This window comes from Carya illinoinensis, chromosome 10, assembly GCF_018687715.1.
Source record: "Carya illinoinensis cultivar Pawnee chromosome 10, C.illinoinensisPawnee_v1, whole genome shotgun sequence".
NCBI classification, from domain to species: domain Eukaryota; kingdom Viridiplantae; phylum Streptophyta; class Magnoliopsida; order Fagales; family Juglandaceae; genus Carya; species Carya illinoinensis.
Window position 1 is genome coordinate 7,296,023 of NC_056761.1, and position 16,673 is coordinate 7,312,695.

The window sequence follows — 16,673 nt, forward strand, 5'->3', positions numbered from 1 at the left end:
AATTGACATGCAACTATATAGTTAAATGGGTTGTAGGGATATCAATTTTCTACACAACCAGCAAACCCGACACATATTAATAGGATTAGGGTTAGGGTTGGGCATAATTGGGTCAAACCGTGAAGCATGCCTATTGGGTTCGGGTCAGGGTGATTGACCTATTCAATTATTCGGATTGGGTTCAGGTTGATCCAAAAAAACCCGATCCAACTGACAACCCCAATGGGTTGTGTTGGGTCAGCCAACCCAACCAAGATAATAAAGATGCTTGACCTTTAATTGTCTTTTTTTGAATGGGAAAACAAATCAGGCCAAGTGGGTCAACCGTCATCCAGTGAATTTGTGGGTCAAGATGAATATGACATAGTCATATTTGGCTAGACCTGAATTGATCAGCCCAATTATATCCAATCTTAACTCCATTATTCTGTGTAGAGTTCACAAGTTATGACCACAATCAAGATGGATAGGAAAATGATTTAAGCGAAGTCTTGTGAGCCTTCTTTGGATCTCTTGACAAACCTTACTTCCCACTAAGGCTGCTAACTATAGGGAAAGGAATCTCATATGTGCTATGTGAACACTGTGATGCTAATTTGTGGCCAGCGTGTGTCAATAAGAAGTAAAGGCTGAATTGGATGTCATTGTCAAAAATCCCTTACATCAGTTCCAATAATGCCATTCAATATATTCTGGTTTCTTATTATCTTTTGTTTGACCTTAGCATGAAAGTCATGGAGATTCTTGCCAAGTCTTCTTTCACCACGTCAGAGGTTTGGAAAAATGTATATGCCTCCCAAGAATATAAGAGTTGCAGAATAGCATTATTTTACAAAATATCGTTAACAATTGTAGTTAACTGCATTGCTAGCACTATGTATGTAGTGCATAAAATTTCCTTATTGAATGCTTATCATATATTTGCATACCTTTTTCTTGCAAAATTTAAATGGAAGATTTATTGCATAATGGTAGCAAATAGGAAATAGGCAATTTCTGGGATTTACCATAGCAATATCAATGCTAGTGACACGGAGTAGTTCATCAGGACAAACAAGATACCCAAATAACACCCACTCCCGGTAAGAGGTAACATTTGCTAGATCCTGTGCCCTCTGCAAGCGGGAATAACACAAGAAATGCAGGACAATAAATAGTAAGCAACACTAACAAAAAAGGTGGAAATTGTAAAGTCATTGAAGGTCACAGTATCTACCATTGGGTGAGCAGAATTTGTAAGTATGTCTGGATAACGAGGATGATAAGGACTCAAAAACCCCTCATTTCTTAGCTTCCTTGTATCTGTTGATAGGAAAATAATAGGACCCACAGCTTCTAATACCTGAAAAAGGAAATTGAAATTTTCAAGGTAGTTTTTTAAATGAATGCCACTAAATATTTTTTTTCAGTTAAATTAAATAGAAGGAACTAAAAGTTTTGCAAGGCGTTTAAAAACATGAAGATCATAACCTTGAGATCATTTGAGCAAGCATTCCATTTCACTAGGACTCAAATATATAGGCATCCTATTTAATACAGTACCTATGGAACAAAAATAATTCTATTGTATCAATTTTTCTCCTGTAACATTAGAGGCATTGCTAGCAGTGTTGCAATGCATTTTGCTCTGGGAAGGCATTGCAAAAATAAATACCATGTCTACCAAAAACAGACTGGATATGTGCAAATAGTCAACAATAAACCACAGTTCTGGACAAGGAAAGCGACTTTCACATTGGAAACAGTTGCTCACACAACATGAACTTTATATAGGAATATAGACAATTTTTTTAAGTAAATGGGAAAAAAAAAAAAAAAAAGACAGGTAAAATAAAGATGTTTGTCAAACCAAAGATTCCATCTACCAGATGGGTATGGTTTCAAGCCCGTACATACACAAAAGGCTAATCAAGTGCAACAAGATTCCACGATACACTGGTTTTTGGAATAGTGGAATGCAGGATTATGAAAAATCCACCATCTTAGTACTCCTCCAATTGATAACATCCACCATCACCATGACATAAGAATTATTCCCTTCCTTTTCACCTAGCCCCCAATAATGTTGATATCCGAGCCTCAATCATCAACTGATCAACACAGGCAATGAAGGCATATCCAAAGATTCCTGACTGACAGCTACAGATCAGCTATCTCAATCATAGATGAGAATACCCAAAGATATATCATCAAAAAGCAGGTAGAAGCCCAGTCCTTAAAACCAGAATTCGCTGATCTGTCTATTGCTTCCACTTACCATGGCCATAAGGGCATCCACTACACTCATGTCCCAGAATTTCTGCTGGCACAAATATATAGTAGCAGTCTCTTTCAAAATTTGCTCTCTCATTCTCATTTCTAGAGATCCATTTCCCCAGAAAGCCATTATTAAACTCCTACCTGTGATCTCAAACTTCCAAACTTCCTGGAATGAAATCCTTACCTAAACAATAAAAAATTATACTTTATTTCCAGTCATCTTCAAATCCATAAAACGTCCCTGCAAATTTCTTCCCCCTTTTGGAGATACAGGAATAAGGTAGAAAGAAATAAAATTTAAGGATGTGAATGCAGAACCTGGTATAAGCACTACTCCATCCATCTTCAGACAAGCACAGGCTCTGATTCGACAATAAAGAGATACATGACTGTTGTTTGTACATCATTTTAGTTTATAATTTTTTTCTCATTATGAATTTGATGGCAAGCATTTTTGGAGGATTGAGGTAAAAGAGTAGAAGAGGAGCATATTGCCACACCAAGTTACAAACTTGGATACTTATCCAGATGACAAATGGTTTTAAAACTTATCACAAATCAATCCTAACTCTTAGAGACTAATGATATTAAGAAGATCCCAAGAGAAATGTGAGCACAAAATTGCCATAAACTGACCATCTTATCAAAGTAAAAGAGAAAATTTCATTTTGATAAAGGGATGGAATTGATCACCTCTCCAATACGTGGGCTCACAAAATTTAGGTCCTCGTGTAATCCTTTCAATGGTGGATCATAAGAGTCTGAAAATTTCATCTTCAGACAAGCACAGGCTCTGATTCGACAATAAAGAGATACATGACTGTTGTTTGTACATCATTTTAGTTTATAATTTTTTTCTCATTATGAATTTGATGGCAAGCATTTTTGGAGGATTGAGGTAAAAGAGTAGAAGAGGAGCATATTGCCACACCAAGTTACAAACTTGGATACTTATCCAGATGACAAATGGTTTTAAAACTTATCACAAATCAATCCTAACTCTTAGAGACTAATGATATTAAGAAGATCCCAAGAGAAATGTGAGCACAAAATTGCCATAAACTGACCATCTTATCAAAGTAAAAGAGAAAATTTCATTTTGATAAAGGGATGGAATTGATCACCTCTCCAATACGTGGGCTCACAAAATTTAGGTCCTCGTGTAATCCTTTCAATGGTGGATCATAAGAGTCTATAAATTGAACCAAACTGTCATTGAGATAAGAAAAGATATAAGGTTTGATGCACCAAGTGAGAATGAAATACACAAGACAATTTTCTTTATTGGAAAAGTGATACAAGCACCAGTGGATCTTGATCTGCCAACCTTACCCTTCAACTTGTTCGTACATGCAGAGGAGGTAACATGTGAGCTAGAGTGTATTTACAAATCATACAAAAATTGTCTTTTACAAATATTAAGAATTCAGAAATTAGAGAGAGAGAGGGGAGGGGGGGGGGGGGGGGGGGGGGGGGGTCATGCTGCAAAGGACCACCAAATGTTAATCTAAGCATATAATACATACCCATCTACCAAGATAACAATTTTTCTTTTTGATAGCCAAATAGAGTTCAAACATCCTTATGGGCTGGAAATTGAGATCCCACCCTCCATCCCTTGTTTATAGGATGTGATACCATTTTTCCCATGACAACAATTATTACATCAATTATTTGTCAAATAAAAGTGCCGGCTGTAAACACCATATGCAGGGAATTAAAATTGTGGATGTGACTTGTTCCTGTGCGAAACACAAAAAAAGGATCCTCTTCAAAAACTCACACAATTGAGTTACACAGAAGTTGCACAACCTCCTTTCCACGATCTTTGGAGTAACACTCATTTCTTTGACAGGTTGCCAAAAAATGGCCTCTCTTCTTGTATTACATAGAAACCCTACTTCATAAGTGATTTTGGCATAAATGGTATCCTCCAGGCATCTCAGGTAAGATGATATCCATATTTAGATATCACTTATAAGCTAACCACAAAATCATTATATTTAAAACACAACTCATCTAGCAGCACCAAGATAACTCAAAGAATTAGAAATGTCTCTTACCGATGGTAAAAATCACAATCTCGGTCATTACTTGACATCGCATGCAAAAGGTTATATACCTGAAGCACCATTTTCCTTGGCATCTGTTACAAAAGCATCATATTAGGAAAAAAAAAAACAAAAAACATGCATCTATATCATATACCTGAGTATACACACATAAAATCAAGAAAAAAACACTCAAAAGTTCCTAGCTTGAGGACAATGAGAGAAGCATAAAGGGATAAAAAATGAGATGAACAAACAAAATGGAAAGTTGACTTACCTTCTCAGAGAAAAGGTTAACACGAACAAAGGAGCAAAAGAGATCCATAAATGCATGTAGAATAAGCGAGTTCTGATGAGGCTGCAATATAATATCCAAAATTAACAAACCTAGCCATGATATCTTTGTTAACAAATAATTACTCCAAAAGTGTAAACAGTAAGGAAAGATTTACTATTTCAATATTCTTTCATATGCAAGCCCTATACGTAGGTCCTTTGAAACCAATTCAAGCATCCATTATCACAAATGTCATGGGTACTTGGGCTATGCCTATCTATATCATCAATAAATTCATGTTTACTGATCAAAAAACAAATGGCAAATAAAAGATGTATAACACTTTTTTGTACGGATACGATGCACAAGACACGCATCGAGTTTCCTTTTCCTTCTTTTATTTATTTTTTTACAAGTAATTGAGGATTTTATTTTAAAAAAAAAAATCAAAAAGCCTAGCCCAAGTCCATAGAAAATATACGAGGGGAACACCTAACTTAGACTTCTTCACTTCTTTGTGTTGATGTTAGTTTACATTCATATTGTATATCATGCACCGTAAAGAAAAGCAGTTTCAAAACTCACCAACAAGGTAATAACTGTGCTACTTAGATCCAATATAAGCCGTAGAGCTTGTTCCCGAAATGTCATCAAGTCAAGAAGCAGCTGATAGACACAAAAGAAAACCATTAACTGGGTACATATAACATGCGATTTATTCTAAAACTACTTGCCTAAAAAAGTGTGAATGATTTGAAACTATTTAAAAAAATATTGGCAATTCTCCTTTTGTTATTTGGCACTATAAAGAGTTTTATAAAATCAAAATTACGAAGTGGAAGCCAGATATCTACATATATCATTCCTAGCATGTGCTTTCAGTAGGATTACGATGTCACTACAAGAATGCAGATCCACAAAAACTAAAAGACCTGGATGAAATATGCTTAGTAATAGGGGAATCAGATGAATTGAAGAAATTAAAAAAAAAAAATAGAAAGGAGGAATGTCCGTCAATTCGTGAAAATGCCCAAAAAAAAAAAAGCATCAGCTAGACAAGCCATTCCACCCTCTTAGCAATTTTTTTGAGTAATAAAAACCTCATTAAAAAGGCCCAATCCAAGTAAGTCTATTAACGAAATAGACTAAAACAAAAAATCTTTACTCGTCAAGAAAAGCTCTAAAATAGTATTAACAAGACAACATAATACATAATGAATTTGAAGAAGCAAGTACTTGAATTGTTGACAGAAATAGGTTTGCAAGGTGCTCAAACCATTGGTATCCTTATGGATCCAAACCATCACCGATATGTCATACTTTCATAAAGCAACATACCTTTGGCTTGAGCCACAGACTCCCAAAAGGGTGAGCAACAGTTATTTGTGCAAGCTCCAAGTGTTTCACATCAAGATGCTCTCAAATTTTATTTTATTTTTTACAGGTAAAAGAGATTTTATTGATCCACGTAAAAAGGCGAAGCCCTAGTACACAGGGAGTATACAAGAAAAAGCCTAGTTACAAAACTAAGTGCTATTGATAAAGCCTAGTTACAAAACTAAGTGATATTGATAATAGCATAAAAGTCATTGAGACTTGTTCTGTTTGGTACAATAGAAGAAGCCCAAAGTAGTAAAGTATGAAAGAAAAAAACCCTGAAACCCTCTGGAGAGCATTCCCTATTCTCAAAGCATCGTCCATTTCTTTCTATCCATGTGCACCACATTAAACATAGAGGTAACATCTTCCATACAGCTGCAATCTGGCGATTGCCCCTTATCCCTCGCCAACAAGACAGAAGATCGATCACTCTCCTAGGCATAGCCCATGCAATACCAAGCCTCGAGAAAATTTCATCCCACAATATCTTGACTGCTTCGCAGTAGAGAAGAAGGTGGTCCACAGATTCACTATTGTATTTGCACAAGTAACACCAATCCATAATGTATAGTCCCTGTTTTCTTAAGTTGTCTATGGTCAGTATTTTACCATGAGAAGCCAGTCAGCCAAAAAAAACAACCTTGGGAGGGGCATTGATACTCCAAATGCTCTTCCAAGGAAAAGCATTAGGAGAGTGAGTCGACAAGGCCTTGTATTACGAACGAACTGAAAATTTCTTCTTACCAGTGTCTTTCCAGCATAATCTGTCCTCCCCTCCTGCCCTTTGTTTCAGCGCATATAACATTCTATAAAATTCAATGATGTCTCCCACCTCCCAATCTTGAACAGCTCTAATGAACCTCACAGACCAATGAATGACATCCGTAGTACTGCACATATTATTAGCCACCAAGAAGCCCTGATTAGACACAATCCTATAAAGAGAAGGAAATGCGTTTTTCAGGACGACATCCCCACACCAATTGTCGTGCCAAAACCTCGCGTGCCCCTTCCCACCACAAAACTGCTGTTACTTAGGAAATCATCCCAAACATTCCGGATAAGTTTCCAAACTCCCACTCCATAAGCCCCTCTTGCTTCCTTAGTGCACCAACCTCCCTGGACACTCCCATATTTAACCTCTAGGATCTTCCTCCAGAGAGCGTCTCCTTCAAGATGCTAAAGCCATAACCATTTTCCGAGTAGAGCCTTGTTGAAAATTCTCAAATTTCTAAAGCCCAACCTCCGCAAGACAAGGGGATGCATACTTTATCCCATTTGATCAAATGGAATTTTTTTTTCATCCTCTAACCCTCCCCATAAGAAATCACGGAAAATCTTTTCCAGTCTATACGCCACCCTTGTAGGAATAGGGAAAAGAGAAAGAAAGTATGTTGGGAGATTAGATAACATACTCTTAATAAGTGTGGTTCTCCCCTCCCTCCCCCCCCTAGACAAGTAAATTCTCTTCCACCCTGCCAGTTTGCCTTCAATTTTCTCAACGATCCCTTCCCACATTATCTTGGATTTATGAGTGGCCCCCAAGGGAAGTCCAAGATACTTCGTAGGCAAGGATGAGATCTTACAGCCCAATGTGTCAGCGACCTCACTTAAGTTATTGACCGATCCAACAGGGACTACTGCCAACTTGGATAAGTTAACCTTAAGGCCAGAGACAGATTCCAAGCAAAGTAGGAGTGCTCTTAAAGAGCGAAACGGATCCAAATCCGGGTCACAAAAGATCAAGGTATCGTTGGCGAAAAGTAGATGGGAGACTATCAGGCTTTCTTGCAAAGAACCACTCGCCGAGAAGCCTGAGATGAAACCCCCACCCATCGCCCCTTCCAACATTCTATTCAGCACACCCATCCCCTTGCCTCAATCCTCGTGAACTATTGAAAAAACCTTCAGGAGTGTCATTGACCAATACTAAGAATCTGACTGTTGTGATACAGTGCTTTATCCACTGGCACCATCTTTCCCCAAAGTCGTACCGAACAAGGATATGTAGCAAGAAGTCCCAGTTCACATGATCAAATGCATTTTCCATATCCAATTTACACAAGATGCCTGGAATGTCAAATCTGACTCTGCTCTCCAGGCATTCATTGGTGATAAGAACCAAGTCTAAAATTTGCCTTCCTTTCACAAAAGCATTTTGAGATTTCAAGATGATCTTTCCCATGACTTCACTCAACCTCTTCGCTAAAACTTTGGATATAATCTTGCAAACCCTACTTATCAAGCTTATGGCGCGGAAATCAGTCACTTCTACCGACCTCGCCCTTTTTGGAATAAGAGCGATGAATGAAACATTAAGACTCTTCTTGAATTTCATAAAAGCATGAAATTCGATAAAAACCTTCATTAGATTCTCTTTGACAATGTCCCAACAGGTGTGAAAAAAAGCCATTGGAAAGCCATCTGGCCCTGGGGCTTTATCTTTGTTCATACCTTTTAGCACACCAAGCACCTCATCTTCGTCAAAAGGTCTATCTAGCCAAGCCGCACTTGTGTAGTCGATGGAGTCAAAGCTCTAGGTCTTGGACTACTGTATTAACAAAATGGGCATCTCAGGATGGAAGGTTTCACTGATGCTGACCGAGCAGACTTCCTATCAAATAAGAGGTCCATTGTTGGGTACTATATGTTTTTTGGAGCTAAACTGGTTACATGGAAGAGTAGAATATGATAGTTGTAGTTCAAACAAGTGTAGAGGCAGACTATGGAACACCTAGTGAGTTAATGTGGTTACAAACATTTTCTCTAGTAGATTGGTTTTACGACTTTAAACTCCAATACCACTATTTTATCATAATCAAGCTACCCTTCAGATTGTCTCCATCAGTGTTTAATGAGAGAACTAAGTATATTGAGGTTCCATCACTTCATTATGGAGAAGATACTGGGTAGGGATATTTCTACACCATTTTTTTAGATATTTTTATAAAATCCCTAGGCTGCGATTGGTTAGAGTTCTTTTTTTTCTTTTTTCTTTTTTTGGATGATGGGGGAACCACCCCATGGCAAACTTAGGACTCACCCATGGAACCTAAACCCTCAGGACTAGCATAGCAACCCACCACCATGGCCTCCCACTTAAATCGCAATTTCATCCCAAGGGAAATCAAACCTGTGACATGGGGGCTCATGCACACAAGTTCGCCCTTACCACTTTGGCCACCCATGGGTGTTAGAGTTTATTTATATAAAGATGGATTTACATAATAATATGCATTATATGCTCTACCATGTGGGGGAGTTTGCATACTTCATGTGTACTTGAGCTATGCCTTTTTACTTGTCCTCAATAAAAATTTTCTTACCTATCAAAAAAATAAAAAATAAAAAATAAAAAGCATGAGGGGGAATGCTAAGGAAAGAATATTAGCTTCAATAAAGGATTATCGTAAAAAATGCTAGGTCAATTGTATTGTTTTCTGTAATTTGTATAATACAACATTAAGGAGGAAAAAATTTGGGCCTACCATTGGGCGCAACATTCAAGGCTAGAGCTATTTGGGATGGGGTAGTGAAGAAGATTGAGAAAAGGTTGGCTAGGTGGAAACGGATGTATTTATCGAAAGGAGGTCGTCTCACTCTCATTAAGAGTACCCTTACTAATCTACCCACTTATTATCTTTCCTTTTTCCTATGCCTATAGGGGTGGTGAATAGGATCGAGAAACTTTTTAAAGCGTTCCTTTGGGGGGGTATAGGGGAGGAGAAGAAATTTCATTTGGTTAAACGGAAGACAGTATGTGCCCCAGTCGAGCAGGGGGGGTTGGGAGTGTGTGACTTGAGAACTTTTAATAAAACTTTGTTGGGGAAATGGTTGTGGAGATATCAATCGGAAGGGGGATCTTTGTGGAAGACAATTATCGATGTTAAATATGGAGCGGCTTGGGGTGGATGGTGTTCGAATGAAGTGAGAGGGGGTATGGTGTAGGTTTATGGAAGTATATAAGGAAAGGGTGGCCATGTTTTGAACAAAATATTTGTTTTGTAGCAGGTGAGAGCAACCGTATCAGTTTTTGGCAGGATGTATGGTGCGGAGACGAGGCTTTGAAAAGGGCGTTCCCGGCTCTTTATAGTATTGCAGCGAATAGGGAGGCTTCAGTGGCGGAAATGCGTTTCTTTTCGCATGGCTCACATCAACGAAATATTCTTTTTAATAGGAATTTTCATGATTGGGAACTAACTTATGTATCAGATTTTTTCAGCCTGTTATACTCCAAGGGTTTGCCAATGACACAGGGGGATAGAGTGAATTGGAGGGTTAATCATAAGAAATGCACGGTTAAGGCGTATTACAATATCTTGACAACACAAGATCATATTCCGTTTTCCTGGAAAAATATATGGAGGTCCCGGGTGCCTTCCAAAGTTACTTTTTTCGTATGGAGTGCTGCTCTTGGAAAGATCTTGACTACGGATAATTTGAGGAAGAGGGGTTGTGTCATGGTAGATTGGTGCTATATGTGCAAAGAAAATGGTGAATCTGTGGACCACCTGCTATTGCATTGTGAGGTAGCAAGGGGGTTGTGGGATGAGATCTTTCGAAGGATTGATGTTCCTTGGGTGATGCCTCTGAGGGTTGTGGATCTGTTGGGTTGTTGGAGGAAGTTGCAAGGTTGTCATCAAGTGGCTGCGGTGTGGAAGATGATTCCGCTATGTATCATGTGGTGTCTTTGGTTAGAGAGGAATGCACGTTGTTTTGAGGATAAGGAACGAACAAGAGTGGGGCTGAAGATTTTTTTTTGCACACTCTATTGTCTTGGTTTTCAGCTATTGTACTAAATGGGGATAATGCTCATGATTTTTTGTCTTTAATTCAACATAGCTAGAATGTATTTAGGTGTTCTTCTGTACACTTCCGGTGTACATGGCTTATGCCATTTTCATTCATATCAATAATATTTTCTCTTATCTATCAAAAAAAAAAAAAAGGAGGAAGAAATATATTTACCCCTCCTTTCTATGAAAATACTAATCTTGACAACAAGCTAGTAACTAAACACTAGGGAGGCACATTCTTGGATACGAATTTGACCATACTAGAGGATGCTTGGGAAATGAGATGAGATAAAAATTTTGTGAAAAGTAATATGATGGTTTGTGAATAGTAGTGAGATAATTTGAGTTAAGTATTTATTGAGTCATGGGAAAGGATAGAGAAAATGTTGAAAAAAAAATATTATAAAATTAAAATATTGTTAGAATATAATTTTTTTAATATTATTTTTTATAAGTAAAAATATTATATATATATCAACAGGAGTAACCAAGTACACCGGACGTATACAAGAAAACACCTAGTCCATACTAGAGTGCTCCGAATCACCCAAAAGCCCATGAAAACTACCCTAAATACACCAAACCCAAATTGGAATGGAACACACCTCCCCAACCCCAACCCCAACCCCTTGTTTCCCATACAACTAACTCAAATCCCTCTACAAGACCGTCTTCACAATGCCCTCCCTTTAGTCTTCCCTCAACTTGAACTACCTCCCTTAGCGTCATAGTTAATTGCCCATAAAAGACGCTTTAACTCCCTGCTTTTCTTGAAACTTGATCTGGTTTCAAGCGTCTAGCTCGCCTCAATCATAGTGAATAGAGCTTTAATTTGGTCTTCAAATGCTGCATATGAAGAACCCAATCCAATGGTGAACCCGCTATATCATTTGACAAAGAAAGAGAAACCAGGGGAGCAACATTATCTCCAGACACAGTACCCAACGACAAATCCAGAGTCTCCTCGACAGCTAGAAGGTTGCTGTTCATTGTTTCTGTCACCATAAAAGGTTCCTCCCCTCCATTGATGATGGCATTGCTGAAATTTGCTTCACCCCCCAACGATCCTTGTAGTTCCACTTTGTCAGACCCTACTACTCCCTCAGGAATAGAACATGTAGGGTAAACACTACCTTCTATTACCCCATTTGTATCTTCAAGAGGCTCAATTGTTTCTTCCAAAGTAACAACCCCATTTGCAACTAGTGACTATGGGCCTACTACTCCCTCAGGAGGCATGGACAACACATTGCCGATGTCCTGAATCACACTAGCATGGACAGAGATGCTGACGTCCAATGACCCTATCTGTGCTAGTGTTGAAACGCCCTTTACCAACTCACTTGAGGCCTTCGAACCTATAGGATCTATCCCCCTCTCTCCCTCGTCCTTTTTCGACCCACCACCGAAACCCATTACTAGGTCCAGCCCCTTATCCATTTTAAACATCAAATCTCTCACATACTCCATAACTCCCGTCAATTGAGCTTTGACGTCCCACAAGACCCCCTCAACTTCTCCCAATGTCACCTGATGGCCTTTGTCTCCAACAAACACCTTACACTTTCCATCTACAGCGGAGCTGATCTCGCTGGACTACCCACCTGTGACCTCAACACCGCAGCGTACAAAGCACCTTTGACTAAGGAACACCTTCCCACTGTCTTTCCATCAACAAACTCCCCTTTATTTTTTGCATGCTTCAGAATAGTGTCTTTGTACCCAGTAACGCTTTAAATGGACTGAAGAAAGCCTTTCCATCCAATGGCATTAACGCCTTCCGTAATCACCAACAACCCTTTCCTCCTACCATTTTGGAAATCTAAGAGTTGCAGAAAGCTACCCCTTGCATTAGACTGATGTTGAATAATGAGAACTCCATTACCCATTCTTAGCTCTCGAAAGAATCCTTTATGACATTTAAGTTCTAAACAATCATCTATCCTCTTTGCCACCCATGAAACTGTCATCCCACCTAGACACATGAACTTAGCCAACCTTTTGCTATGTTCAGAGATACGAAATCTATTTCCTCCCTCTTTCATAAAAATGAAAGTTTTTTATTCCACCTTCAACCACCCATGAAACTGCTGTCCCACCTAGACACATGAACTTAGCCAACCTTTTGCTATGTTCAGAGATACGAAATCTATTTCCTCCCTCTTTCATAAAAATGAAAGTTTTTTATTCCACCTTCAACCACCTCTCACCTTCCACGTCAGGCGAATCCCTATCGCAGGTCGTTATCATCAAATCCCAAATCCCAAATCTCAAATCCCCACTGATTAATACAGATTCTACTCCAACTCCTTCCTTAAAGGAAGCACCATCATCTGAGGACCCCTGAGTTCGGTCAGAAAGGTTCAGCCCCAGGACTTATGATAGATCCACGGGAGGAGAGGAAACCCCTTACATCAAACGTAACTGCAAGTTCCAAACCACAGAAGAACAGCAGAGGAACAATGAAGGGCCAACTACGATTTCTGTGGCTGGGTGAAAGCTTTTTGTGGCTGTCGATAGGTGTTCCAACCTCTCTTAAAGTGGTCGACGTTAGACTACGACTCCCTCTGTGGTCGAGAATAGAACAAATCTTGCCGCCGGATGAAGCACAACAGTCTCGCCAAAGGCCGGCGACTCTATCTGTGAACTGCATGGCCAACGGCACACTTTGACAGTCAACCGAGAGAAGCCCTTTCAAACTTTCAGGCCACCGGAGTGCTTGTGTTTGATTTGAAAATTATTTTTTGTTTTTTATTTGAAAGTTTAGGAAAATTATAATGATTTCTTTGAAAAATTTGTAATAATTAGTTTGAAAGTGTTTGTGTTTAAATGATGTTTGGAAAGAAAATGAGATGGGATGAGATGAAAGGGATGAAATGAAAAACGTTTCCAAACATCCCCTAAATAGAAACTAGTTTTGACCATGGAAGTTTTAAACGTGAACCAACACAATAATTAGGAAGAGTAAGAAGAGAAATAATGTTACTACTCCCAGTCCTAATACATGCTACAGATGCAGAGAGCAAAAAATAAAATTCCAGTCAAAATCCCAACAAGAAGAAACAAGTACTTTGTCTTTTTATGCACTGGGAAAAAACGTTTTTGAGACTTGGGGGTGAAGCCATGCATGTTAATACTCACCTACAAGCTTAATTTTGAAAATGTTAAAAGAAAGCATGCAAATAATGGAGGAGCAAAAATAAACGAACATTAAGTAGACATAAGTACCAACTGTATACCTGAACCCATGGTTCCAAGCTTTGCAAGTGAAGTTCTGCACTATCATGCAAAGCATCCAAAGCAACTTTATCAACCTGCAGCAACATAAGAAATGAAAGAATTACTAGGATCACACTTGTAAATAATAAGAAACACCCAACATTTAAAGGGAAAGGAAATCAACTCTTACACGCTCAAGTTGTAATTTGCTAAAATGCTCTGGAAATTTCTTTGAGAGCAAAATGCAAATTTTTGGATAGTTAGGGAACACACCAGCTTTCCAAAATGCTTCAGTAAATACATGGCCAACTGGGTCTGGGTAGTCCAAGATTTGATTCAACCTATACATTTTAGCCAAAAGGCCTTCAGCAACTTCTGTAAGTTGGACTACCCACTTAATGTTCAAACCCTTTTGAGACCCTCCTGAACTTTGGACGGGTCCATCAGGACCAGCATTCCTGGAGCTCCTAGAGGTTGTTGGAGGTGTCATTTGCGGACCCAAGTACTCAGTCCATCTTGATGGGCCATCCAAATCCCTCGATCTTCCAACAGGAGATGACATTGAGGAATCTTGACTTGAAAAGTGTTGACGTGATTTTGCCATCGATTAACAAACCTACACTTCAGAATTTCTGCAAACCAATTGCGATTGCAAGTCAAACTTCTTTAAAAGTGCAACAACAATTCTTTAGAAGATTTTTTTTTTAATTTTTATGAGCAACAATTCTTTAGAAGATTTCTCTTGTTTCACATGTCCATCGTGCAAGATTTTTAGAAAACAAAGCAAAAAACACACAATCCAGTTGCCAACGGAATAGCAAAGAGTCAGAAAATACTAAAAACGTACAGCTCAACAAAAATCCAAGTTACATATCTTCCTTTTCCCAGTTTTTGTACTTAACAAAAACACGGGAAATTTCTGCACAATTAATCCAGCTTTACTTTTGGTTATTAGTTTTTAACCCACAAAATCCAGTATTTTGCAAAGAAGTTTAATTATAAGGCTTTCACTTATCAAAAAATGTTTGCACAAGTATTTCATGTTTGGTTGGCAGCTAAGAAAAATCAGGAAACGAGAACTTCAAGTTTGAGTGTTGAAAGCATGTTACGTAACTACATACGCAATAGATTTAAATCTCCACTGCAATAAGCTGAGGACAACAGTTTTGGCGCAGTTCCGTTGAGGATGAAAGTTTAAAACAGGAAGTATAATACCACTCAGAGACTCACTAATTTTCACTTTCTTTCCAATTCCTCCCACTTTCGCATCAATTAATCGTATGATAGCTAAATTACGAGCTAGTAACTGCAACGAAAAGCCTTTATATCCAAAACAAGAAACTCTACATCATTTGCCAGCCCAAGCCACAAACATGAAGAATTACGAGTCAATTTCAAGATATCCAGGTGGTGAATGGTATACAATGCTTCATATAGTTGCTGAGCCAGTGCGAGAAAAGTAAAGAAAATGAAAGTTTCCTAGCGTTGAACTTACTTTCTCTTTCTTTTCGAAGGATGACAAACAGGAACTTAGCCAAGCGAATGGTTAGCACAGCAGCAGCATTTCGGTTTCCCGGATCCCAATTAACGAAAAATTCAGGAAGTCAACATGTTCAGATTCTCATTTACTTTCCCGCAACCGTATCTCTCAGCAACGGAACGGAGCTGAAAAAGTGATGGAAGCAGAGAGTTTCCGTTGCTGAAACAGTGATGGAAGCAGAGAGAGCGAAGAGCGAAAGAGTAGCGTACAATTCAGAGCTTGAGATCGAAAAGCGTAGCAGGCTGCGAATGATTTGATCGAGGGCATGGAGCTCAGATCTGAGTCTCTCTCTTCTCCTTTCTCTCTCCCTCTCTCTCTCTCTCACTCTCCCTCCCTCCCCGTGCCTCTTTATTACACAGGATTTCACACTGAAGCTGAGAGCGTGCGTGGGAGCGAGAGAGTGGTTATTGTTGGTTTTAGTGCGCCAGTAGACCCCCGAAAGAGAAGCGTAAGAAAATAAGAGCCGGATTTTCGGTTCTGTGGAAAGAATATTTTAAAAAGAAAAAAAAAAAACAAAAAACTTCTCAAACTTTGACTAATTTTAGTTATGTATCGTTTTAAAAAAAACAGAATATGTTATTAAAAATTAATTTTTTATATAAAATTTATATTTATTTAATTTTTAAATAATTACACTGCAGCCACAATTGTAATTATTATTTTTCAAATTCTTTTTAGTTTCCATAAATTTTTTGGAAAAATATTTCTAAGAATTATTTGTATTTTTGTGAAAGTTGTTTTGATTTTCTGTTTTTATTTGTTAAGAGAAATGATTAGATGAACATTTTCCTAAATTAATTTTGGTTTTTTAAAAAATATAATTAGTTTTTTTTTTTTTTTACATTTAATTAAGACGATTGATGAGTTTTCAAGTTGATTTTGTGCCGATTAAGCCAAGTTTGAAGACGACCACATAGCACTACTCTTTTGAGACAGGTCATAGGCATTGCCCCATCTGGCTTGGCTTCTTTTTCATTTTCCTTTTATTTTATTATTTATCTTTAGCTGGATTATTTCCATTTTTTATATGTTAAGGCTAACAAGTACGCACGATGTATGAGTATTGTAACACCCACGCTGGGATGGTACTTGCTTTGAATTTTGATAATTTTTTTTATTTTTTTATTTTTTGTTAAGCCTTTGCCAGATTG

General features: G+C 38.2%; 1 protein-coding gene across 3 annotated transcripts in view; it reads right to left on the reverse strand.

The window, feature by feature from the left end:
- Positions 1-15,941, reverse strand: part of LOC122279594 (protein NAP1) — a 32,238-nt gene extending 16,297 nt beyond the window's left edge. Inside the window, exons 1-9 of one of the 3 annotated variants that reach the window (XM_043090301.1) lie at positions 15,478-15,941; positions 14,173-14,614; positions 14,003-14,077; positions 5,173-5,253; positions 4,588-4,668; positions 4,323-4,405; positions 3,384-3,468; positions 1,217-1,342; positions 1,008-1,115 (exon numbers count right to left, since the gene is read on the reverse strand). In XM_043090301.1, coding sequence (XP_042946235.1) covers positions 1,008-1,115; positions 1,217-1,342; positions 3,384-3,468; positions 4,323-4,405; positions 4,588-4,668; positions 5,173-5,253; positions 14,003-14,077; positions 14,173-14,586 — 1,053 coding nt within the window. In that variant the 5' untranslated portion in view covers positions 14,587-14,614; positions 15,478-15,941. Of the gene's footprint in view, positions 1-1,007; positions 1,116-1,216; positions 1,343-2,952; positions 3,053-3,383; positions 3,469-4,322; positions 4,406-4,587; positions 4,669-5,172; positions 5,254-14,002; positions 14,078-14,172; positions 14,615-15,473 lie in introns of those variants that run through there. The other 2 variants (XM_043090302.1, XM_043090303.1) reach the window with 2 other exon arrangements.
- Positions 15,942-16,673: the final 732 nt, after the last annotated feature.